Source organism: Podarcis melisellensis (genome assembly GCF_964234715.1).
Source record: "Podarcis melisellensis genome assembly, chromosome: 3".
NCBI classification, from domain to species: Eukaryota; Metazoa; Chordata; class Lepidosauria; order Squamata; family Lacertidae; genus Podarcis; species Podarcis melisellensis.
Window position 1 is genome coordinate 42,107,481 of NC_138530.1, and position 27,156 is coordinate 42,134,636.

The window sequence follows — 27,156 nt, forward strand, 5'->3', positions numbered from 1 at the left end:
TTTCTTGCACTAGGGTGACATAATGCTTTAATACCCTTTAACTGTGGAAATCTAAAGTTCCAGCATGTGCTTGAAACTTTCCCGCAAAATAGTGAGTCAGGAATCACCCTTAATTGTACTAAATAGTGTTATCTTGTCCTTGGTTGAAGTTAGTGTACAGTACATGCCCCTTTTTGCCCATAGGATGATTATATCTTTCCCCCCCAACTGCTAGACAGAACTCTCTCTGTACTCTAAGATTACATTATACATGTATAATTCCTGCATAGTTTGTTACATTGCCTGGAGCAAACAAACTGGAAGCTTGTAAAGGCAACTACTCCATCAAATTTTTTTAGAATGCAGGAAGACTAGAAAGTATGCTGTGTTCTATTATAAAATACATGCCAATCTGGTAATGGAGCGGCAGCAGACATAAGACTATTAGGCTAATTAAAAAAAAAAATTGTTCAATGGGACGTAAGATTCCAGTAGCAGAAGAAACGAACTTGTCTTTTCAATAGTGCTCAATTTCAGTCAGGAAATATGAACTCTGTCCCCACTTGACCCTTTTCTGTGTGACTCTTACAATATTCAGTAGTTCTGTTAATGTTTCCCAAATCACATTCTTCACTATTGCTACAATTCACAGCTTCTCTTTTGACAATCTGTGCAGTGAGCCTAGTTAGAGATTAATATAACTTTTGGATTAATGAAAAAGAATGTGGTGGACTGCATCTGCTGTCCATTGAAAGACCACATTATGTGGCTAGGTAATGGATTTGGCCACAGCTGTGGAGGCAGAGTCTGTTCTCTTATGGTAACACTGTCAAGATACACCAAAATATGTCTGTATTGTTATTGAAAAAACTTCCTTCTCTTGGCGAAGGGCTATGCAGACCTATGGGTTGTGCTCCACTAGGCAGAAATAAGAAATAGCAGGCTCTCAAATGGACACAAGGAAATTGGTAATGCTGAAATGAATTTGACCCACAACAGTTTCCAGGGAGGTGGAATACCCCTTTACAAGTTTTGCAAGCACATCTTTGGATTTGACACTTGGCATCCTTCTTCTTTAAAAGATGGTGGAAGGGAAACAAACCAGTCAAATTGTGTGTTAATTTTTGATGCTGAAGTTTCTATGTTGATGTCAAATTTCAAAATCCAAATTGCAGAGGATTTGTTTTCTTGATTGCCTCTAAACCTTAATTTCACCTGTAAAGATGGATTATAAAAGCAAACCTTTTCGTCATGTTAAATATACATTCCATGCATGTAATCTGTTGACTAACTGGGATTAACAGAGTATCATGACCATCAAGACCACAAAATTCTAGTACCTTTTGACACCATCTGTTTACAAGATCAGGCACTGCAGTTGTAGCTTTCAAATGTCTTCCATGAGGGAACTGCTTTTGGTTCAGGAATATCACAAATCAAGCTGTAATACATTGTTGCTTGGAAAGTGGATCCCCCCCCCCCGATTTTAGAGCCACCATCACTGATCATGAATGGCACAACTTCCTCCACATAAAGAGTCAATTATATTGTGGTTCTACTGCTGGTGCTCAGCGTGCAAAGAGAAATGGAAACTAATGGCTCTTAAGGTCATTGTCACACGCAGAGCAGCAAATCTGCAGACTCTGCTCTTCTGTGTATGTATCCTCTGCAATTCCTTACAAGTTTTCTCAAGGTCCTTTCACAGGAGCCTGCCCCCAAAACATTTCTTAACCACCACCAATAAAACTGCTTACACATGCATTTCTGGTATTTCCCCCCCCCCCATCATTTAACCTTCCCTTTTAGAACAGGAGTCTTTATTCGATTATGGAATTACAAATAGGTCAACATGACTGTACTCTAGTTTTGCTTTACATCAAGTTCCCATGGCAGCCATTTTGTGACTGGTGCCTACAGCACACTCTCAAAATTCAAAATGTACCCACATAACCCACTGGCCCCAAATGTTTTATGAGGCCTAAGCTAATGGATGGTGCATGGAGATGGATCCAAAGAATTCCTGGCTGACATTTATTTGTACAGTGGTACCTTTGTTTACAAACTTAATCCGTTCCGGAAGTCCATTCTAAAAACCAAAGCGTTCTTAAACCAAGGCGTGCTTTCCCATAGCAGCAGGGGACTCAATTTACAAATGGAACACACTTAACAGGAAGCAGAACATGTTTTGCTTCCAAGGCAAAGTTCACAAACCAGAACACCTACTTCCAGGTATGCAGCGTTCTTAATCCAAGTTGTTCATAAACTAAGCTGTTCTTAAACCAAGGTACCACTGTATAAGCTGTTGGAACTAACCATTATACGCAAATACACATAACAGACCCTGATAGTGTTTTTTCCCCTATTTGAGAAGATCAGGTATGGGAAGGAGCAGTTTTGAACAGGGAAGCAGCAGGGGGAGAGAGGGTGTTTAATTAGGAGACCAGACACTTGCTTATAAGAGGCAACTCAGCTCTGTACTGATGAAGGGGAAGGGAGCTGCAGTGTTCTACTCTACCCACTCCTTCTACCCTATCAGATCAGGTGGGAAAACAGAGCACATTACATCCTTAAGCTAGCCTGATGCCCTCAGGTGTGAAGGATGCTGTCTGGTTGACAGTGCTGAAATAAGATTCAAGGGCCACTCTGATTGGATTCTGTATGTGGAATATGCAAAGGAGCATGCGTGTATTGGACCAGCTTTGCTAGTGACATTTCTCTATGGGATATTTTTTTTCTGGTGGGAATGACGGAGCTGAACTCTCAGGGCCTTTCATTTCATTATTTGGCGTTGCAGTATCCTCTCATCTGATCCTGCTGCTAGGACCTGCCCAGTAAGAGGGTTCCAGAAGGCAAGGAGGGTGTACTGGATGAAGGTTTGTGCCTCAATAACCATAAGGCTGCAAAGTCCAGCATGTTATTACACTCCTAAATTACCTAGAAAGGCTGAAAACAACAGCCAGGGCTGAGGAAATTATGAGCATCCAGATGTTGTTGGACCACAGTCCCCAACACCTCTGACCACTGGACATGCAGACTAGGCTGATGAGAGCCAAAGTCAAGCAACACCTAGGGGGCCACTGGTTCCCCATCCCCAAGGCCGTCCCCAAGAGTAGGCAGAGTCTAATGCGAGGGTGGAGAGAATGTGATGTGTTGAGGTACAAAGGTGTATGTGTGAAATGGGCCCTGGGTACCCTAAGCTAGCCAGCTGCCTTCAGATTCAGGTATAGGACAGTGTCCCCTGGAGGCAGAGCTGTAAAGGGGGGGGCAGCTAGCTAGTTGTTTTTTTTTGTCCCAGGTGAAGCCTCCAGGGGTGCGCCATTGAGGCTCCCAGTGTGTGTGTGTGTGTGTGTGTGTGCCAAACTGGTTCTTTGACCCGGGTGAAAGAAAGCCTAGTTTCACCCCTGCTTGGAGGTTAGATTCAGCTGCCAGTTTGGTCATGGAATGGAAATGGGGAACCATTTTGCCTCAGGCCAGGGGTGCGAACTTAAATGAAATATTGGGGGGGGGGGATGAGCAACTAAGCCCTGCACTGCATCATCGATCACATGATGGGGCACATCTACACTATTTGAATAGCAATGCCCATCAACTTTGGGGGGTGTCCCCTCAAATATTTTATTGGGGGGGTGCAAGGGACCTCTGCCCCTAGGAGTTGGCTCTTATGCTGCAGGCCAGCCCTTGCCCGCCGCTCTTTAAACAACAGCAGCAGCAGCAGCAGCAGCAGCAGCAGCAGCAGCACAGGTTTAGCACCGGGCTGACAAGATCCCAGAAAGGCAGCACCGTCTGTCTGTTAGGGAGAGCACGGCAACAACAAGCAACCTCGTGGCCGCACGAAGACAAGCGCGAGGGGCCACACGAGGCACTTCTGGGATGGGACAGAGGAGCGTGGAGCAAACTCGTCCTGCGCGGCTTTGGTGGCTGGGACCCTTCGATCTTTTTCTCTCTGCTAGAGAGATGGCTCCTGGTGGTTCTCCGAGGGGGCTGAGCAGAGCGAGAAGTCTATTCTCGGGGACGGAGAAAGCACACCTCGAGGAAGCGCTCTGGCCATCCCTTGCTCGCTCGCCCCTCCTCTGGCTCCCGCCTCAGCCGCGAGCGAGCCAGCCCCCACCCCACGCCCTCCTCGCGAAGGGGGAGGCGGGCGCCCGGGCGGCCCTATTAATGGCGGGGCTGCCCTGCCGTGGCCGCCAGCGCCGAGCGCCCCCTCGCGAGCAGCATGCAATGCTCGCCGAGCCTGGTGAGGTCCCTCAGCTCCGTGCTGCTGTCCTTGGGGCTGCTGCACCTGTGGCTCTATAGCCACACGCCCTCCCGCTACGGCAAGCACGAGGAGGAGGAGGAAGAGGAGCCGCCGCCGGCGCCCCCGGACAAGGGCGAGAAGAAGCCTCCGCCGAGGCGCCGCGCCCACCTGTCCGCTCGCTGCGCCTGGTTCCTGCAGGAGCTGCCCGCCTTCCTGGTGCCCGCGCTCCTGCTGGCGCTGCGCAGCCCGCCCCGCTTCGCGCCCCTGGGCTGCCGGCTCCTGGGCGGCATGTTCTGCGGCCACTACTTCCACAGGTAACTCAGCGGGTGAGAGCCCAGGCTGTGCCCCCGTGGTCCGCGCTGCCGCCAGGCGCCTCTCTGGTCCAATGCGGCTCTCGGCTTCCCGGGGCTCTGATTGGCTCTCGCGACGCCGAGCGCGCCCCTTCGGCTTCCGTCTAGTTCAGCCGCGAGGGCGCCCGGCATCGAGCCGTCCCAAGTCCCCGTCGCTGGGCGCTTGCTTTGCCCGGTAAGTACGGCTGAGGTATGACAGCGCAGGTCTAGCCTTGCCTGCTCAGAAGCAAAAGAACTTTCTTATTCCCAGGTAAGTGGAGCCAGGATTGCAGCCGTGGTCCCATCCCACCCATGGTGCAAATGTAAACGTTAGGATTTCGACGGCTTGCAAGCAAGGTGGGTCGTAAATCGCTTATTGCGGGGGCAGAGCAGGGCAGGGCATTCCCCCTTGGTAGCTCAGCCGGTAGAGCACGAGACTCTTAATCTCAGAGTCGTGGGTTCAAGACCCATGTTGGGCAAAAGATTCTTGCGTGGCAGGGGGTTGGACTAGATGACCCCGTGGACTCACAGAACTCTACAGTTCTGTGATTCTATTCCGTCCAAAGTGCCATCGTATTCAGTGAAGCACTTGCTCCCTGATACACACTACCTTTGACCAAGTCCCCTAAAACTCAGTGGGACTTGAGTAGGCATGCATAGGCTTGCGCTGGAAGACACTGTCTGGCTTACATCTGTCTGAGCAAACATGCACAGGATGTCCCGGCTTTCTGATCAGGGAGGAGTTGGAATGAAAACCACTTGCTTCGCAGCTTCACTCTGACACCAGAGTGCGTGGGTTTTTTGTTGTCAATCTACTGTTGATGATAATTGACACACATAATTCCCCACAACCTTTCATTTTTCACCCTTCACAACTGCATATATCTGCTTGTCTTATTCTGCTTCACAAATATATATACTAATGAATGTAAAGATATTTGTTATAAGCATGGACAAATGGACAGAGTTTATTGGGAGGGCTGTGACAGGTTTGCTAGATAGGGCAGTGCAAAGTATTTAATGGACTGGGACACACTCTGTGACATAAATCTGTGTCAATGTGCAAGAGTGCTTCCGGGAAAATTTATGATGGCAAGTGCCTGCTTTCTCATTGACACTGCATTTTGTAGCATGCCAAACCACCCTGTAAGCAAAGTAAAATAAAACAGATGGGGTGTCATGAGCAATTCCGGGAATGAAACTGGTTAGTGAACTTTAAACAACAGCCTTGTTCCCCTCTCCCGTTGCCCCGAATCATCTTCGTAATTTAATTTTTCAGTTTCTGAAAATGCATATAACAAACAACCCTTGTATATCCCCACCCACAATAAACATTCTCTGCATATACAATGTCAATAATACAGTCAAATATTTAACAGGTTTGTAAATAGTTTAGAGTTGATTATATCAGTTAGGTGTCTTTACTGCCCATCTTAACAGATTGTCCCAGAGTGAGTTGTGGGTAACTGGTGGTGAGGGAACAACACTGTCCTTTCCAGTGTACTGAATAAACATGTACCAAACAATTTCAAAATTGTCTTTGGATTTGTATTTCTGAGTGCTCTAAGGTGCTTCATTAGTTTCTCCATAAGGGCTGTATTCCATAATCCATCCCACCATACTTCTGGAGTTAAGTTATAAGCTGTTTTACAGTGTTGTAGTAATATATTTCTAACTTGCGGACATGAGAAAGATTAGGTTCTTAAGCAGTAAATTCTTATGGTAATCTATAAACAGATTTAATAAAGCTAACCTCAGATCAGGCTGTATCACCTGTCCTGTAATAGAAGAACATTCTTCAAAGACAATTTTCTAAAATAATGGTATAGATTTTCATTCCCACCACATGGAATTATGAACCTAACTGTTGACATCCTCTCCAATTTAAAGAACTTGGATGAGAGCTTAATCTAGGGCATAAATAAATCAGAGAGGAAGCTGCCGCTCAAGATAAGAAAAGAGATTGTAAGGGAATACCTAGTTGCTTTCAATTAATTCATATCTCTAGGGCCTGATGAACAGCATCCAAGGATACTAAAGGAACTTGCAGGTGTAATCTCAGAGCCTCTGTCTATAATCTTTGAGAATTATTAGAGAACAGGTGAAGTCCCTGTGGAATGGAGGTGAGCAAATGTTTTCACATATTCAGAAAGTACGGCAGAGGAAGACCCAGGAAACTACAGACTGGTCGGCTTTACACCATCACTATGACAAACAGTCCTATAACAGACAATTAAGCCATCTGTCTGTGAGCACTTAGAAAAGGATACTGTAATTACTAAGAGCCAGCACAGGTTTCTCAATACCAAGTCATGCCAGACAAATCTAATTTCTTTATTTGATAGAATTACAAGCTTAGTGGATCAGGGGTATGCTGTGGATGTAGTGTATCTTGGTTTCAATCAGGCTTTTGACAAAGTCTCCCATTATATTCTTGGGAGAAGCTGGTAAAATGTGGGCTAGATGATGTTACTATTAGGTGAATTTGTAGCTGGTTGACTGACTGAACCCAAGACTGCTCACCAATGGTTCCTTATCATCCTGGAAAAAAGTGACAAGTGGGGTGCCACAGGGTTATGCCCTGTGCCTGGTGTTGTTCAACATCTTTATAAGTGACTTGGGTGAAGGAATTGAGGTGCTGCACGTCAAATTTGCAGCTGAAGGCAAACTGGGAAGGGTAGCTAATACCTCAGAAGATAGAATCAGGATGCAAGATTATTTTAACAGTTTGGAGAACTGGACCAAAACTAACAAAGTGAATTTTGAACCGGACAAATGTAAGGTTCTGAACTTAAGTAGGAATAATAAGACGCACAAATATAAGATAGGGACACCTGGCATGAAAGCAGTACATGTGAAAGGGTTTGAGGGATCTTAGTAAACCACAAGCTTAAAATGAGTCAACAATATGGTCAGATCATATCTGGAATACTGTTTCCAGTGCTGGGTGCCACAATTTAAGAAGGATATTTGACAAGCTGGAAGATGTGAGGAGAAATGCAAATAATGGGGTAAAAGGTTGGGAAACCAAGCCTTATGAAGAGGAGCTGGACATGTTTCGCCTAGATAAGACAAGACTGAGATAGCTATCTTCAAGGGCTGAAGGACGATCACATGGACCCTCCTTCCACGGACGTCCCTTCCAACGCTACAATTATATGATTCTTTGATTTCACAAGTATGTCATAATGCCAGCTGCAAATTGTTTTAAAACTGTTTTTCTGTGTGTGCCAAGTTGATCGGGCCTCATACAGTGTGGGAATTTTTATTTGCAAAAGGGAATGCAAAGATACCAGGATGGATACCCAGATCACAACCTGAGGTTATGGAGGCTGTGATATATTGCTAGTAGCAATGTTCTTAACTTTCAACATAATAATAATAATAATAATAATAATAATAATAATAATAATACAGATTGCTCCCTCACTTGCCACATGAAAGTACTTGGGCTCATGTTCACATCTTTGTGAACATAAGTGTGCACAGAACAATTTATTAAACTGTTTAACTTAACAGGTACATATGGACTTGCCTTAAAGGCAGGGGCACGTTAGTTATTGCCCTCCCAGAGCTCCCAGACTTCTCTGAGATATTAGCCAGCATCCTTAGAAGGAATTTATACAGTATGTAGCTAGTTTAAGATGCTGCTCTATTGTTATTCTATGCCGCAGACTAGCTTAGCCAGGTGCCTTAGATTTGAGTCTAATGCACTAGACAATTTTTCTTGGATTACTGTAAACCACAAAACCCTCCAGACATTTTGCCAAATTTAAGAAATCTGCCTGGGCAGAAATTTCAGTCCTGAAAAAGAGGATGTGTCCTGAAAAAGTGGGTGTCCTGAAAAAGACCTGAAAAAGTGGGTGTGTCCTGGAAAAAGAGGACATATGGCAACCCTAGCTATGCGGTCACCACAGCTCGAACTATTTCTTAATAAATTTCTTAATCAATAATTCCACTCTACAAAGCTCACAACTTATGTTTTCAATCCAACTGGGTTAAACACAAGTGTACTTAACTTTTAAAAGGATAGAGTAGAATAAATAAGTTTGAAACAAGTTTTTAAAAAGCTTGCACATGAATATACCATATGCATAAATGTCTCGAACAAACAGTAGTCTCCTAGGTTGCCAAACACACAAGTTAGCCCTAGTGCTTCTGCTTATTAGGGCTGCCAACTTACCGAAACCATGTTTATAGCTACAAGATGCATTTTAATCATGGCAGGGGCAGAAGATCTAGAGCCTGGCAGAAATGATGTTGGGGCTCAAGATGCTGGACAATCCCTATACAACATCCCTGTCGGCAGGCAATAGGTTTAAACCTGGGACCAAGCTACATGTTGCTTGGGAGAGCCATGATTGGATCTCTTGACATTTGTATTTTTGTATAAAAATAAATAGCCACACTGGACTCCAAATGCAATCAGTCCAGCAGTGTTTCAAGGGGACTTGCTTCCATGGAATTGTGCCCTGGATTGCAGCTTTCAGCTGTGATTAATAGAGATTGCTTTCAGGCAATTGTGTTTAAGACTTCGAATGCACCAATAAAGCTGACATTACAATTCATGTGAAGACTGGCTTTGAAAGAACAAGCAAAAGTAGAACCTTTAATGTGTGTGTTAAAGGCACTCTCTAAATGTCATGTTAAATGTGATTTCATTAAAAAGTATTTAAGGGTGGTTTTAATCTTGTTATCAACACTTTAATGTTGACAAGGATAAAATGAAAGTATACTCCTAATTAGACTTTTTATTACATTAAGCTATGTAATAATATGACATTTGAGTTTGGCTTCTTGAGATTAAAGCGATGGGTCTGGCAGATCCTTTAAGTGGGGTGAAATGAATAAAGTTGTGTAGAAGACAAACTTAAACTGGCTAGTGTAAGAAAGAGACAAAAAATTATTAGCACAGCACCAAGGAATGCTATAATAATTATAGTATATTTATTATTTGTACCCCGCCCATCTGGCTGGGTTTCCCCAGCCACCTTGGGTGGCTTCTAGCAGAATACTAAAATACAATGATTCATCAAATATTAAAAACTTCCCTAAACAGGGCTGCCTTCAGATGTCTTCTAAAAGTCTGATAGTTGTTTATTTCCTTGACATCTGATGGGAGGGCGTTCCACAGGGTGGGCACCACTACCGAGAAGGCCCTCTGCCTGGTTCCTTAAATGGGAAATGCTAAATGGACTGAGATGTTTCTTGGCAGTGTTGGTAACAAACCTGATGCAACGTGATCTGGTTTTAAACAGGCTGCTGCTTTGACAGGTGGCTGCTTTTGAGTGACTGCCAAAGGGTAGCTCCATTGTGCGCAAAACATGGCCTTTGGGTCACAGAAGATGAAGGGGTGGCATTGTGATGGCAGGATCCTCCCCTAGCCTATGTGCTTTGATTATAATGTGTGTTAGGTTAGGATCCCCCTTGTGTACACTTCAATCCCTTTTCACATGGGAGCATGGTCACGTAGTCAAGGAAGTGGGAGGCCACATCCCAAAACATGCATCAAACATCAAAGTCTTCAAAGCTGTTGCTCATGGTCAACTGAGTATTAAAAATAAAGCCAAAGGAAGGGATTTCAGAACAACTGTCCCTCTCTTCAGGCATTCAGAAAGCTGTCAAAATCAAATGCAGGGGGGCAAGAATAAGTACTCGAACTCTGCTGCTTCCACTAGAGGGTGCTTGCATTCCTTGCATGGTTTTCCAGGGTTCTGCAAGATGTGTGAAGCCCACAGAAGCATCCCCATGGCAAAACAGGTCTATTAAAAGCTGGTTTTTGGTGCCCCTCTGAGCAAAACATTTTGCCTCCTCCCTTCAGTCCTCAGTGGAAGAAGAACATATAAGCAGGCAGCATCAACAAGCAAGAGAACCCTGTGGTGTGGGCCAAAAAGAAGAATACATGGTTAGGTCATCACTGGTTCAAAAGAAGAATACATGGTTAGGAGGTCATTGGTTCAAATGCACATGGGTGGTTTTCTTGTCCTTTTAGAGCTGCTGTTACTAAATCGTTGTGCTAATACAAGCACAGCCAGATTTCTTCACAAACCATTCCTCTAACATCTCTGCATGTGATAAAACCACATCATCACAATTTTTTTGGCATGTCTGCTGTGGAAGCGGTTGGTACAATCCTTCCTAAGCAGTTCCAGTTGGGTGCAGTGAAATCTTACAATATGGCATTTGGAGATTTCCATTTCCTGTGCTTTCGAGTCAATTACTTTTTTTGGGGGGGGGGTTTCAGTGCTGTTGTAATTATAAGTCTGGGTTTGGTAAGAAAGCCATCAATTACGATGAGACAGCATTATAACAGAAGCAGGGTGAACCAAGTGCACTGTAGAGTAGAAGGTCAGCAAGCTGACACTCGTCTGCTTCTTTGGTATGACTCTACTGGGACAGGTACACATCCTGTAGCATTAAACTTCCTGTCCATGGAAGTTCATCACACTCCCAGTTTGGCGCCTCCATGCTAGGTTGGTACAAGCATTGCCCTGAAACAACCTGCATATTCAGAGCAGAAGAGTGAAAGCAGCACAAACATGGGCTAAACATGGCATGTTGAGGATCAAAAACAGATCCTACCCATGTTTACTCAGGAAGACTGAGATTCCCGTGCACTTACTGCTCCCCATTGAGTGTGCATAGGAGTCCTACTGTAGACTCTGAAAAGTGGTTTTGCAGCAGCAACTGTGGCGGAGAACCATGAGCAAGCTCACTTACACTGCTTGTGCATATATTTAAGATTTGCACTACAGTGTCTCCTATGGCACGCCGGTATAAAGTGTAATTTCAGGGCTATCAGATCTTCTTTACTGAGAGCAAACATCCACTGGTATTCTGAATACTTGTAAGAAGTGAAAAATATCACATAGGACAACTGTTTACAGCTTGCCTGTGATCAAAATTTCAGTCAGATACTAAATAAGATTTGGAAAGAAACTCTTGCTTGATAGAACTAGTATGGAAACAAGAGTTTATATCCAAAAAGAATTATTTAACATCTCATGATTTAAGATTTTATCAAGACGCAAAATGAAATCAAGAATCTGTCATTTCCCCTCCTATTTGCAGAGGAGAGGACGAGAATGTGACCGCAGTAATATACTGACTTATAGGAGCAGAAGCCAAGAGACAAATTAATCGAAAAAAGTTTTTAGATTGCTTCTTTAAAAATCCATTTCAGTCCCACATTCATTTTTATTTTTATTTTTTGCAGCTAGGGGTGGTAACCACAAACGTTCACCAAATTCCTTGTGTTTCCCTTATTCATCTAATGTATGCACAGGCCTGTTACAAAAAAGTAATTACGCGTTTTTGCTACATGGAGGATTAAACTTGACTTGCATATAATAATGACATTTATATTCCATTTTTAACACAGCAAACAGTCCCTTTTTGTTCTTCCCACAGTTAAGCTTGCATAATAAATCTTGGAACTTCCTGCTCCATTAAAGCACCTAACTTTTTGAAGTTTGTGGTCTGGTTAAGTCATTCTGGCACGTTTTCATTATTTTGGCAGATATATGACAAACAGTATAGCAAGAGGAACAAACTGATCTGTCTTCATAAAATGTCAGATGGCTATTTTCTAGAAGAATGGCAAGGGATGTTTTGTTGAAACATAGATCCATCGCATTTACTATGCACCATCCATTTGAAGCACTATTAAATCATAAACCAACAACATCTTGAAGAGGTTTGTTAGGCAAAGGGAAGTACCTGGAAAGACGGTCAAAGGATCATTTGTGTGGAAATTTCCTATGCCCATTAGAATAATTTGCATAGAGCAATTTGCATCTGAACTTTTCCCAGTTTGCATTGGAACATTTTCTGAGTCCCTAGAACAGGAGTGCGGAACTGACCCCTGGGTTTCCTCCCCCTCGGCAAACAATTGTAATAGGTGGATTGACCGACCTGTCAATCACTTGACAGAACAATGATATCAGGCGACCCGATCCGCCCACCCCTTTGAAGCAGGGCACACTGTGCCAGAAAGGAAAACCCAAGCCCAGTCAGGTGGGGTTTGAAGGTACCACTGGTCAGCTGCTGTGCTGACTTCAAGCTGTGCTTTTCTGGCAGTTCTCTGTAGCTGATCTGTGGTAACTTCCAGCCCTGCTTGACTCAGCTTGGATGTTCCAATGTGGCATACTGTGCAATAAAGGACAAATGGGTCAGCATGTTACGTTTGACAATTGCCAGAATGAGAGGGGCCATGGCAGTTAAAATCTAACTTTAAGATATATGCTTTAATAATTGTATTGTATTATCTGACTTAAAAGCGAAATTATAAATCTTTGTGTTCTGCTGACTGTAAAGTTCTGTATTAACAGAAGGGTCTGCATGCTTGTGACACTAAGTGAAAAAAGGCCAGTAAAAGCATCACCATTTTATGTTTGCATGCATGTATGTACGTACAGTATGTGTTTGTTTATGATCTTTCTTTCATGGGCTGGAAAATGAGCAGGAATAAGAAACACTAGGTGGCGCCATAAGCCTTTCTACTCCCTGAGGCGTTCCAGTAGGTTCCTATGGGGAGAGGCAGTCCTTGAGGAACTGCCATTTTTTATTCTTAGATAAAATCTCTTTATTTAATGGCTCTCCAGATCAACCCCAACAATGGCCAGGGATGATGGGAGTTGTAGTTTAACAGCACCTGGAAGACCAGAGATCCCCCCCCTCACCTAATTTAATGGGAATACCCTCACGTGACTTTCTAATGTAAATTTATCACATACACCTTTAATAATAACTTAAGTATAGTCACTAGATAATTTGCTAGTGAAAGTTGTGCTTATCGCTATCATCTCATAAATATTCTGTGTACTGTAGGACTGAATTGGCAGTCATATATTTTATTACGTATGCTGCCTCCTGAGTGTACTTCAGTGGTGGGGGGGGAATGGTGCAATGGTGTTTTTGCTGTTATCTTTGGAAGCATGTGGTGCTTCCTTTGCCCATGGAGTTCTCTCATAATTGCCTGAGACTTGGCTCTCAGCTCCAATTCATAAATGGAGGAAAACAGTGTGTACTTGGTTGATTCACTGCTTAATATGCACAATAAGATAAAAGCTACATTTGCGGCATCACAGCATGAACTCTTTGCAGGTTTTAATGAGATTGTTTATCTAATTGGCTTCCTTTAGGACAGGTTGGTGTTATGAGTTTGGCCTGTTATGACTTGTGGTTGAGTCTGTAAGAATGGGTTTGCCTGAAATATCGCCTGAGTTAGGTCAGGGAGTGAAACACATGTTGGTGAGTCCTGCTTTATTATTTTCAATTTGAATTGTGAGGGACATCAGAAAGGAAGTGCTGACAGATGGCTGTAGGAGGAGTACATTGGAGTTAGAGATGTGAAGGCCTTGGTGGGGGGACTGAAAAATTTGGGGGTAGGGAGAGATCCCCCCCCATTTTCTCTGAAGGCTTTCTTTCTTCGTTTATGAAAAATTGGGGGGAAATGATTTTTCATTATTAAATATTTTAGAATGATGAACAAAATGTTTAAGGTGTTCATATATCCCCCCTCTCTCTATATATACGTATATTTCTCTCAGGGATACTTTTACATGAGGTTATGTACAGTATCATATCTTCACAATTCCACTGTACTGAGAAAAAGCAAGTCCTGAGCTGTTGACTGAGAATACAGCTCTCAAATGCAAGAACAAGATGCATTTCCACCTCTCAGATGGCACTACCATCGATTGTCAAAAGAGATGGAAGAATTGTGGTGCTCAAAGTTGCAACTTTCCATGGTTGCAAAAAAATACAGCAAAAAATAAAAAGGAAATCCAATCATGGGTCCCCAGCATAATTTGATGCTCAGAAAAGGAGTGGAGCAGCAAACTTGGCTATAAAGCTGCCCAGCTGTTGCCTAGCACTTGCTGATGCAACATCTCCTGTTATTCAGCTCAGTGTGGCTCTGTAGCTGGACAGCTCCCTTGCTATTCTGAAAGCCTTGCTTCTTATTCTGGTGGACAGCTCCTTAGCCTTGCTGGGAAAGTGAGAATCTGATCCATATGGTGTTGGTGATGTGAATGGGACAAAAAACTGAAGAGCTCATAATCTTAGTGAAGAGATACACGCCATAGCAGATTTGTCCATCTGTTAAAGAATGTAAGCTTTCCAAGAAGCAACACGCTTCATTTGTGTAGGACTTAGTTTGGCAGGGTTGAGAAGGAGCTGGGCAGCTGGCCAGGTGCAGCAATGGTGGCAACCAATGGATGCTGCCTTCTGCCACAGCCTTGGCTAGATTACAGACTGGCCACACATAGGCTCCTAGAGAAGAGCAGACTTCAGACTCATTTGCACAAAGCCCAAACCGGAATGAAGCGTGTTCTGCTGCTGCTTTTTCCACACTGCTCCCAGTGTCAGAGCCAATCCACACATTAGGTGAGAGACCTATGGTGGGCCCTCCCAATGTTTTAAATGCTTACTTTGAAGCAGCAGTGGGGGCTGGTCCCATTGGAACTGGTAGGGCGGAAGGCAGGGAGACCAACAGTAAGGTTGAGCCAGAACCAATGACAAGTAGAGCTAATGAATCAGTGAGACTAAGGAGGAGTTGGCTGATGGGGGAATGCCACACCCTGGACTGGTTGCAAGTAAGAAGGCAGGCAAGTGGGGGCTGGCCAAGGGTAGACTGAGGATGGCGGAGCAGAGCTCCATTTGTCCTTGTGGACTAGCCCCACTGAGTGGGGAGCTCTAGCTTTTAAAGGAAGAGCACTGCTGGGAAAGTTTGGTTTTGTTGCTTCAGCACTAACAGCAACTAGGTGGGCAATATTTAGATCACAGAAAGCTGTGTGGAAGAAAGGGTTAGACATCCTCCACTCCAATACCACTCAGGTCAAAGTTGAAACTCCCCATGATTACCTTGAAAGCAAAAAATAAAAAGGGAGTCTAATCAGCATAGTGTGTAGTTTGGCTCTCAGTGTGATTTCTGTTCTCATCCTGAAGCAAAGTTCTTAACCCGAGGTACTATTTCTGGGTTAGTGGAGTCTGTAACCTGAAGCGTCTGTAAACCGAGGTACCACTGTACACCCCTTGGTTGTAAGAAGAACCTCAAAGCCAGTTACAAGAAGATAAAACAATAAAGTAAAAAAATAAAATACAACTGTACTTTAAAACATATACAAGTTAAAATGCTAAAACAGATTGAAATTACCTGCTCAACAGCAGTTTTAGCAGTAGGATCTCTGAGATCAAATGTTTTCTTCTTCAACATGGAACGTCTTGGAGATGGTAAAGATTCCGGTGCTAACCTTAAACATGTTCCTTGTGCTTAACTGCGACAGATGGAACAAAATTGCCAATACAAGTACATACTTTTTAACCTTCCTTGCCAATCTGCCTTTCTTTTGCCCATATGTCATTAGGCATTCAGGTTGCCAGTTGCCCCAACAGCTTGAGAGTGTTCATGGACCAGTGGCTGCTTACCTGTACGTCTGTGCAGCAAAACGTAGGAATAAAGTCACATGCCACCTTGTCTTCAAAGCTTTCCTGTGTTGAAATGTAAATAGAGGCAATAAAGTTCCAACGACATATAGAATTCTCCACCCCTCCCCATTCAGTTCTGACCTACCTTGGAGGTTGTCAGGAGAATTCAGATAGTTTTCTGATGTCTGTGGTCTTTTCATCTCCTGGCACTTTGTCAACACAAAATAGAGAAGCATGTTGAGGATTTTAACCTCCTGACATTTTAAAATGCATTCTATTATGCAGAGCAGTGGTAGAGAACATTTGGCCACCCAGGTGTTGCCGAACCACAACTCCCATCAGTCCCAGCAAACATAGCCAATGGCTAGGGGTGATGAGTGTTGTAGCTGAGCAACTTCTGAAAGGCTGGTGGGGCCATACACCTGATGTGGAGTCTCCAAATTTAAGTGCTCATTTATTGGATGCTGATAAGCACAAGCTTCCTTTAATTGGACTGTGCTTGATTAGATGTTCAGATTACAATGACATTAGCATTAGTTTACTGAACTTCTGAAAAAATATGAGTTGGCTTTATATATCATTTGCCCCAGAGTCATAGGATTATTTGATATGCATGTGTACAGATCAGCACATTTTTGAGTAGCAGTTTATTATTAGCCACTACAATAGCTGGAGTATTAAATTGCAACCACTTCCTCTTTCACGACAAGGGGTGTTTTTTTTGTAGAGAGTTGCAACCTAATTTAAAACACAAATCTTACTGTGCAATTTTATGCATGCTTCCTGAGACGTATGTCTCCCTGAGGTCATTGGGGCTTATTCCCAAGTAAGTAGATCTTGGTTTGCATTGGAACCTTGATAAATTAATCATGACTTCAAATAGCACCTCCACATGTCTACTTAGAAATAAATTCAATTGATTTCACAGGTAAATGGATGTATGATTACATCCTTTGGCACTTAATCTGATGGTTAAATTTTGCAGCATTTCATAAAGCAAGAATTATACTTTGATGTCTTTAGATTGTTTGCAGCTGGGTCCTAGAAGGTACCATCTTAAAAGAGGCATCCCCTCCAATGTGAGATGAAAGTCAGAATGGCTCTTAAGATGGTGCTTGCCATCTCAAGTGTTTTATTAGTTTAACATATATATCAGCTTTTGCCAATCTGATGCCCTCTATATGTTGCAGGACTACAACTTCCATCTGCCCCAGCCAGCAGAGAGAAGGCTGATATGTATTTATTCATTTATTTTATTTATAAATATATTTCTAGATCACTATTCATTACAAAATGTCAGAGTGGGTTACAGCAATCATACATAACACAATACAATAAAACCAAATGAATTTTTTAAAATCAGAGATCAACTATTACAGAAGAGTATTTAATTGCCAGCATAAATTGGCAGCATAGAAAGGTCTTCAAAAGGTGCTATATATATGCTATATTTTATGTGTGTGTTACCCAATAAATTGAGGTTACTTTTAAAATCAGTTATATTTAAACGTTGCAGCCTTAATTTCTCAGTATGTTTTGATAAGTGTTGCGGTTTCGTTTGTTCTCATTGGTCATATCCATATCATAAAAAAGACTTGTTTTGTTTATAAAGTCTGTAAAGCACCATATATGCTGCATTCATTATTATTATTAATAATAATAATAATAATAATAATAATAATAATAATAATATCACTATCAAAATGAAAGGCCTTCTTTTTTTCATTTCTGCTTACAGTACAGTAACACTCCAGAGAACACAATGATCCCTCTCCTGGAATAGGAAAGGAAGGTGGTGGCTAGATTGCCTCCATTTCCCCAATATTAAATGTTCCTAGTGGGACACTGCACAGCTTATAGGCTGGCCAAGGTCCCCTACAAACTGTGAAAGATGATAGGGAGAGGAGCTATTGGAGAGGCTACTGAGCAAATGAGGCTGTGGAATGTGGGCACAGAGCAGCCCTTTCTCCAGTTTCAGTAGACCATGTTCTGGCACAAATTAGCTACCAGGATATCATTAAAACCAACTCCAGAGATGCTCGCTCCACCCTGAAGTAGTGATGTGTCAGGAGAGGCCTGTGCTTAAATGTGGAGGGAAGGGCTGAGAGAGCTGATAATGCTCTGCAAGGTGAGTTACTAGTTGCAGCTTCTACCTATGCCATTTAGTACCCCCTCAGGCCTTGGACTGACTCTACACCTCCCACCCCAAACTGGTCTTTCCTGCCCAGGGGGATCCTATTACTATAAGCTGGCTTCCTGTGCCCATTAAGCCTTTCTCAAGCAACAGAGTCCTTGGTGTTTTGTTTGGTTGGTCTCTGGTCCTGGGTTTACTTCTGATTTATCTTTCAGTCTGCCTGCAAGCTTTGTCCTATTGGTCTTGGCTGAGCTCAGGCTGCCGCCCGCCGCCCAGCCTTGATATGATGTGACAGCCTCTGCTAAAGCTAGCAAATTCCACATTAATTAAACCTCAAAAGCTGACATCGAAGCCTGCGCAAGGGATTTCACTGACATTTGTCTAGCTTGGCTGAAAGTTATTCCTGAGATTGTGAGGTAGCCGAGGACAGTCTTCGCCTCTGTGCCATGCTAGATCTGAGGCAGTCAGAAGTAAACACGGCCGGAATGGAAGTGAGGAGTCTGAAGATGTGGACTCTGCCTCTGCTTGTGTATAAGGTGGTGAGATGGCTGTGGAGCAGAGAGGCAAGCAATGATAGGAACAAACGCAGCAGCAGCAACCAACAGAAGTTTGTGAGGGAACCTTGCCATAACCTGAGAGACAGCAAGGAAAGCAGAGAAAAGACAGACATCAAAGTGGGAACAGCTAAAATAGAGGACTGTAAGTGGAGGAACTACAAAGCTCCAAGCACTGGCGATACCTGGGTGTGTGTGGAAAAGCCTATAGAAACTTTATTTGGTGATTACAGCTGCAGAGTTAAGCCTCACAGGAACCTTATGATGAAAAGAGTCACAGACTTCCTTGGGAAAAGAATGAGTGCCTCACCAAGTTTCCTATACAAAACTGAATAGACAGGGCTCTGAAGGAATTCTGTTAAGCTTTTCCCTCTTTCTGGTGCTGTAACTAAGGATGCCCACTTTGCTTACCTTACAAGGCCATGCCTCCTGTCTCTCATGTAATATTCTGGTGAGGTCTGTATGGACTTGTGATCATGGAAGGCTGAAAATCCCTGCTAAAACAATATTCCAGGCATTTTCTCCTGCCAATCAATTTGTTCTCTTCTTGGCAGGCAACCCAACCACAGTTTTTCTGGCAGGGACCCTGTTCTCCCTTTGGTCTGGGAACTGGTTTCTTTTCTCTTTGAAAAGTTGCCAGGTTGTTTCCCTTGCTGAATCTGCTGTTTGCTCCTCTGCAATTGTTAATCCGGCAGCTTTTGAAATTCCAATACTGGTCTGGTGCTAAAAGAGTGCTATATTTGAATTGGTTAATGGAACCACACTTAATGGATCCCATTTCTACTGTGCCTTTGCGGGTTGCTGACCTACTTTTGGATTTCCCATCTTAAAAAGCAAAATGTTTATTTGGGATTACACTTAATGGCCGGAATGCACTTCTCACTTCACTTCTTTTACAGAAGTATTAAGAGCTAAATGAATCTTGCCATCACCATGACCTGGCAGTCTTGCAGATACAGCTCTAGCTCTCCAAGAAAGCAGGTCAGGCAAGATACACACAGCAAAATAGAAAGCAGAGTTATATGTACTGCACGTGACAGAACCAACAGTTTCCCCATATAGCAGTGAACTGGGCTTAAGCAGTTTCTCCTGTGTGAAGCATCTCTATTTATTGTGCATTTTTTCTAATTATATGCAATAATACAAAGAACGCTAGTGGAGTGAAGGGATCTGTGGCAAGAGCCCAAATATCAGTGGGTGGGTATGCATTCTCCACAGCTCCTTCTGGTTGCACCGAGGTTATCTGCAATATTAGGCATGGATCTCTCTCTAAGCCAAAGCTGGGGCATCTTTTTCATCCTGAGGACCACCTTGCCTTCAGGGCAACCTTCTGGGGCCACACGTGCCAGTGGTGGGTGGGGCCAGAGGCAAAAGTGGGTGGAGCAATGAATATAAAGGTTACCTTGGGACTGTGTAGCAAGCATCAGTGCAAGGGTTTCTGCATGTGCAATGGAACTTCTCCCCTCTCCTCCCCCTGTGCACCCCTTAAATCTGTTCTAGGGGTTCTCTGCCCCCAAAAAAGAAGCCTGTGAAGGTTTGGAGAGGGTGTGTACACAGGGGCAGGAGTTCCACTGCACAACATAAATGGGGCATGTTTAGGTCGTTTTCAGAGAGAAAGCCACCCTGTAAACAAGGGGTTTTGTTTCTTGAAGTTGAATTTTAAAAAGAGGGAGATCTGCGGTTCAGTGCAAAAGACCTAGGGATGCGTAATGTTCAACAAACACCCCCAAACAACGCCCCTGGATACATGATGTGTGCTGATGAGAGCTTCACAAACTCTACTTCTGCTTGCCATGTGGACAGAACTGAAACTGTAGTAGGTTAAAATCTGGAGCCTACTGAGTTCATGTTAATGGCACATGAAGCAAGGTGACCAACAGTGCAGTTGCAAGGGGATTATTCTGTGGGTCATAATGAAAACATGCAAAATTTGGGTTACCTCCTGGCATGCTGAGACTATTGATGACGACCTCAGACACGTTATATATGGTACATTGGTTTGTATTTCCAACTGTGTAATGCTGTATCTTCTCCCACACTTTTCTTTCCCCCCATTTCCGCTCCCTACCTTTTTTTATTTTTTATTTTACTACTTCAGGACATTCATTTACTCCTTCCTCCGAAGAGGCAGGCCTTTCCCATTGGAGAAGCTGTTTTTTGGTGTGCTGTTCTGCATCTTTAATGGCTTCCTTCAGGGTTACTACTTGATTTACTGTGCCGAATACCCAGATGACTGGTACAATGACATCAGATTTACATCAGGTAATTATAGTTGCAAGAAGTCAAGCATCTGGCCATCTAGTTAATATGAGCTCCGCCAAATTTACAGAGTGTCAAATCATAGACAATGTTGTCAAAATGTCAAGGCAGGAAAACAATAGTATGAATAACAGCAGTAGTTCAACACTTTGCAAAACCCAAGGTGCCAAAAGACTTACTGTTGCTGCAACAGGCCCACACAGCTGCCCTTGTGGAAGAGAAAACACATGGGGAACAAGCTGTGTAACCATAAAGGCAGGCCATTAGAGGGAGCAATTTGCATGTTTCAGACTTACGCAATTGGCATTTGCTAGTCATCCTCTACGGTGGTACCTCGGGTTAAGTACTTAATTCATTCCAGAGGTCCGTTCTTAACCTGAAACTGTTCTTAACCTGAAGCACCAATTTAGCTAATGGGGCCTCCTGCTGCTTCTGCGCTGCCAGAGCACGATTTCTGTTCTCATCCTGAAGCAAAGTTGTTAACCCCAGGTACATTTTTCTGGGTTAGTGGAGTCTGTAACCTGAAGCCTATGTAACCCGAGGTACCACTGTATTTGCTTTATCTGTTCTTTTCCTTCTACATGTCTTCTCTCCCACCCACCACCCACTTTAAAAAAACTTTTTCTGGTTCCCCTCCCCCATGCAAATTAAGTTCTAGGGCTGAACCGTAGCTCAAACGAAACCCTGGGTAAATAAATAAACCCTGTGCAGATAAATACATATATTAGTGGAAAATACCATACAGAAATGCATCACTATAGGGGAAATCACTTTGCAATTTGATCACTGCTGCAGGCCTCACTTGTAGTCTGCCTGGCACTTGGAGGAGGAATTTGCTTGTCTCTGCTGCTGTTGGAGGTCTGACCATGGAAAGCCAAGAGAGACATGGCCAGGGAAAGAGTAAAGTTCAGCCACTGCAGTGTGTGCTTTCTTCAACTAGATCAGCGATGTGGCTCTCAATACATTGATGGACTACATCTCCCATCAGCCCCAGCCAACTTGACCAATGGTCAGGGAAGATGGGAGCTGTGGTCCAGCAACCTCCGGAGGGCTGCAGGCACCCTGTTCCTGAGCTAGATACACAAGCAGTGCTGCTCAGATGCTCTTCCAGTCCCCTTGCCCAGCCTGCCTCCCCCTGTTGGGAGAGAGAGTGAGACAGGTAATACTTACCTCTACTTACCCTGTAAACACTCCCGTGTGCAGTGGCCATGTGTTCTGCTCCGTATGGCCAGGCTGTGGTCCTGAAAGGCCAAAGGAACTACAATAGGTTGGCCAGCAGTAAACATGGTTACACTGGAGGTGCTGGTATTCAGGAATTCTCCTTCTGCATGGTGCATTCTTACACAGTGCAGACACTGTTCCAAACTCTTAAGGGAGAGAGGACTGGTTAGCCAGTACCAAGTTTCCATGCCGCCACCTGGCTGTCCTTTTACTTACGGTAGATCTGGCCCAGGGAGTGACACTGCCAGCCAGCTTCCTTTTTCTCAGTCTTAGTGTTGCCCTTTTAGAATTCAGCAGGCAGATGAATGGAGAGAAATCTGGCTGTGACATTGGCTCTGGCTTCACCTACTACCTGAGTTCCCTGCATTCCTCTCCACCCATCTCAATGGGCACCAACCACCACTGCTCCTCACAGACAGCCTCTTATGTCTTCTTCCAGACTAGGGTTGCCACCTGCCCTTTATAATACAGTGGTACCTTGGGTTACATACGCTTCGGGTTACATACGCTTCAGGTTACAGACTCTGCTAACCCAGAAATAGTACCTCAGGTTAAGAACTTTGCTTCAGGTTGAGAACAGAAATCGCGTGGCAGCGTGAAGCCCCATTAGCTAAAGTAGTGCTTCAGGATAAGAACAGTTTCAGGTTAAGAACGGACCTCCGGAACGAATTAAGTACTTAACCAGAGGTACCACTGTACAGGATTGTCCAGTATTCCAATGTAAAACGCTACATCCTGTATCAATACAGTTTTGTCCTGTATTTCAGGTCTCTCTCTCTCTCTTTCTGCCAAGTTAGGGATCCTCTCCAAATGCATGTGTTTGAAAGGGTGTGTGAAAGATCATGTATTTAAGCTCTGAGTAGCCAAGCACAGACAGGTTTACAAATTCATGTGTATGTACATGTGATAAATTCCAAAGGGGCAAAAACCCCCCCAGAAATCACTGCCTTCCCTGCCCTGTATTTTTCCAGAACAAAGGTGGCAACTCTATTCCAGACCCAGTTCCAAGATTGCCAGTTACACACACACACACACACACACACACACACACCTATCTCTTAATGACATCACCTTAGTCAGGCAAAATGGGGAAGAAAGAAAGAATGTCATGACAGTCACCTTCCAGAAGTTTCTCCTGCTATCTAGTTTCTGTGGCAATGCTCTGTCCCAAGTTTACATTACGAAACAATATACCAAACACGCCAGGGCAAGGCTATTTCCTTAACAAAGAAACTCAGCAGTCTCCCTCTTCTGCAGACCCCCCCCCCCCCGTTTCCCAGGTCTCAAACTGCCCTGTTTCATTATAATATGGATTCTCCCTTCCTTTGCTTGCCTGTATGGGGCAATTAACAGTGCTTGTTAAACAGACTGGCTGTTTGAGCACAGGGCCTGAAATCAAATATTTTAGTCACCCAACCAATAAATACTTCATTTTCTGCTTTTAGGTCTCTTGTTGTTCTTGTTTGGCATGGGAGTCAATATTCACAGTGACCTCATTCTGCGCCAGCTAAGAAAACCTGGGGAGCTCACTTACAAAATCCCACAAGGTATGTCATTCTTTTCCCAATTTCCTTGTGGGGACCCTGTCCCTGTGGTTTGAGAAACATGAGGGTAGGTGAGGAAGACACCAGCAGGTCACACTATTAGTCACCTGTCATTCATCAGAAGTGGTCAATAATAAGCAGAGTAATGCAGGAATGAGAAACCTGTGGCCCTCCAGATGTTGCTAGACTTCACTTTCCACCATGCCAGCTGGGGATGATGGAGTCCAACAACATCTGGAGGGCCACATATTCACCACCCCTGAAGTAATAGGATCATGGTGGGAAGCTGAGAATGCTTTCTAGGATAATTTATCTGAGCAGAAAGTCTAAAACATTTCTGACCACAGGTAAAGGTCCTCGTGAGGCCAACCAATCATTTATTACCTTTGAGGTCATGGAGCCAATGAGAGTGCCAGAGCAGTAAGGGGACGGGCTAAGCACCCTCCTTACTGCCACATTGTCCCTGTTTTGTGTCTGATTGGCTGAGCCCGCTGCCACTCTTCCCCTGGAGCTAAAGCCTCAGCTGCCAATGCAACAAATGCAGTGGTTTACTGCTGAGACATGTTCCCAGTTGTTTGGGGGCTTCTTGGACTGTGCAAGACCCCCCAACCTACATCTGGTAGTTCAGGCCTAGTGCAACAATTGATGACAGGCCCATCAAGTCCAGTCTGGCCTTCTTTAAATCCTCTTGACCAGCAGTACTGAAGTCAAAACTCTGCCTTCTTTTTGCCATTGCCACACTAGGAATAGAACTTTGTACAACATTGTTCTGCAACTGCTTACAATTGGCTATGGGCCCTGGGAGCTGTAATGGCTAGGGGGTGTTGAGACCCTCTGGCCACAGCCATGGCTGCAGTAATGGCAGCAGGAACCCCTGTTGGGTTAATGCCAGCCCTGGTGGCAACATGCTTAGGATGTGTAAATGAGGCTCACTCTCCACTGTTCAAATGTGCTCATACTAGTTCCCTTTCATGCAGGAGGACTGTTTGCATATGTATCAGGAGCAAATTTCTTTGGTGAGATACTGGAATGGTTTGGCTATGCTATAGCAACCTGGTGCCTGCCAGCGTTTGCCTTTGCCTTTTTCACACTCTGCGTCATTGGGCCTCGTGCATATCACCATCACAGGTATCAAGCATGCTGTTTGCATATTCTTATTCTTATTATTTTTTTGCTCCTGTTTGTTTGTAGTGTGATGAGAGGGGCTTAATGTTCGTTCTAATTTAGCATTTTTTTAAGGGGATGCCCTCTCCTTTATGCAGGTTCCTCTGGTGTCAGCTTTCATTGTATCCCAGAGGAAGGGGTTTGTTATGTCACCCACATCATTGTCCTTAAAGTAGTTTTGGAGAGTTTTCAAGAGATCCTCTCTAGCAACTTGGTTTGTGGTTAGGATGGGACTGAAGGACCACGATGGGGTACGTAGTTTGTGCTTCCTCTCCTACTTTGAGGTAGCTTCTACAGGGGCGTGGTCTGTGGTTTTAATCTTGTTTCTACCATGGGGATCAGGCCTTGTGTGAGCAGAATGCTGTCCAGTATGGACATTGTGCCATGGCGTCCAGACTGGAATGTGTGGCTGGTGCCTCCTGGGTTCTTTTCTCCCCATATGTCATAAAGGCTTCCGTCTTTTTAGCACTTTTAGTAGTTTGTAAGAATTTCTAATTGTTTGGGGTTTCCCTCTGAGGAAGGTTGCTCAGGGGGTTGTAGAATGGAGATCTTTTAGGGAGGTGCCTCTCATATTTAGGTTGAGGTCACCTCCTAGGATTGCTTTCCCTTCAGAGAAGGAGATGAATTTGTTTAGTGTTTTCTAGATGAACTCTAGTAATTTTTGTGTGTTTGGGGCATACACTATATGGAGCCAATTGTCAGTTTACTTTTGCCATCTAGTACCTCTTTAGCAAAAACGAATCTGCCTTTTTTGTCTTTTACCACTGTTGTGGCTTTAAAATTTTGGTCTCTACTGAGTAGTATGTCTACTCCGTGGGCTATTCCTGACCAAGGTGCCACCCATTGTTGACTGAAGCAGGGTTTGCTCAGGAGTTTGCTTCCTTTGGGTGGGTTGTGTATTTTCTGTAGGAAGGCAATGTGTGGTTTCATGGTGTTTACATACGAGGTGATGTGTTTTCTTCTGATAGGGTTTCCCAAGCCCCTCACATTTAGTGTAATTGCTTTTAAGCTAGCCATTTTGTATGTCTATTTTATAGGATGATTCCCTGCCAACCTGTCTAGGTTGACCTGTGTTTCTCACCTTATATTATTGAACCTAGTGTGCTGTGTTGACATACAGTGTGGTGGGTTGGGGGAGAGGGGGGTTAGAGTTAGGGATGGGCTGAAGATTGGGGAGTAGGTTGTAGAGAGTAGCCTATATGCAGTTATATAGGTGTTTGCTTGGGGTAGCTTGGACCATTTGGCTCCCAGCCAGTTGGTCCTGTGTCTCAGCCGGCATGGATGGGCTTGTTTGAGAACAGGCCATCCCCCCTTTTGCTCGCAATAGGGGTGGGTCAGTGAGACAGTGACAAGTGCTTGTGTTGGGTGTGTAAAGTTTATAAGCAATGCTGTCAGTATTGTTACCAATACTGGTGGTCCTCAAGAGCTCCGCGCGGCCATGGCATTCGCTATCTTGCCTCACTGGAAGTCCCTTATTCTTATTTTATTTAATTTTTTAAAAAAATTAATTATACAAAAGAAACTGAAAAAAGAAGAAGTGTTTCCTTGCACTCTGGCTTCCATCATGGTGTCCCATTGTGTCAGAAGCAGTTTAGTCATGCTGGCCACATGATCTAGAAAGCTGTCTGCGGACAAATGCTGGCTCCCTCAGCCAGAAAGCAAGATGAATGCCATGCCCCTTAGTCACCTTTGACTATATATGTGTAATGTATGTTAATACAGATATGATTATTAATAACTTGTTAAATTTTGTATAAACTCATTCCAAATATTGATATATTTATCCAAATAAAGTCTGCATCTATAAGCCATCCGTCCTTACGTTTCGAGTGCTGTTATGTCTTCAGTCAATTGATTGAAGGGGAGCATATTTTTCTTTTTCTGGTTCATCAATAACAGTCTTTTGGCCATTGTTAGGGCACATAGATGCGGGACGCGGGTGGCACTGTGGGTTAAACCACTGAGCCTAGGGCTTGCCGATCAGAAGGTCGGCGGTTTGAATCCCCGCGACGGGGTGAACTCCCGTTGCTCGGTCCCTGCTCCTGCCAACCTAGCAGTTCAAAAACAAGTCAAAGTGCAAGTAGATAAATAGGCACCGCCCCGGCGGGAAGGTAAACGGCATTTCCATGCGCTGCTCTGGTTTGCCAGAAGCGGCTTAGTCATACTGGCCACATGACCTGGAAGCTGTACGCCAGCTCCCTCGGCCAACAAAGCGAGATGAGCGCCACAACCCCAGAGTCGGTCACGACTGGACCTAAAGGTCAGGGGTCCCTTTACCTTTACCTTAGGGCACGTAGAATCCATTTTT

At 44.1% G+C, this 27,156-nt stretch overlaps 1 protein-coding gene and 1 long non-coding RNA gene across 2 annotated transcripts in view; one reads left to right on the forward strand and one right to left on the reverse strand.

Annotated features, from left to right (window-relative positions):
- LOC309366915 lies at nt 1–4,485 on the reverse strand. Its single transcript, XR_014166916.1, has 2 exons — nt 4,382–4,485; nt 1–1,194 (listed from the first exon to the last, which is right to left on the reverse strand). It is a non-coding gene; the product is annotated as an uncharacterized lncRNA (long non-coding RNA).
- The window catches only part of SRD5A2 (steroid 5 alpha-reductase 2), a 25,057-nt gene continuing 2,060 nt past the window's right edge, over nt 4,160–27,156 (forward strand). Inside the window, exons 1-4 of the mRNA XM_081905846.1 lie at nt 4,160–4,527; nt 20,759–20,922; nt 23,586–23,687; nt 24,662–24,812. Coding sequence (XP_081761972.1) covers nt 4,193–4,527; nt 20,759–20,922; nt 23,586–23,687; nt 24,662–24,812 — 752 coding nt within the window. The 5' untranslated portion in view covers nt 4,160–4,192. The remainder of the gene's footprint in view (nt 4,528–20,758; nt 20,923–23,585; nt 23,688–24,661; nt 24,813–27,156) is intronic.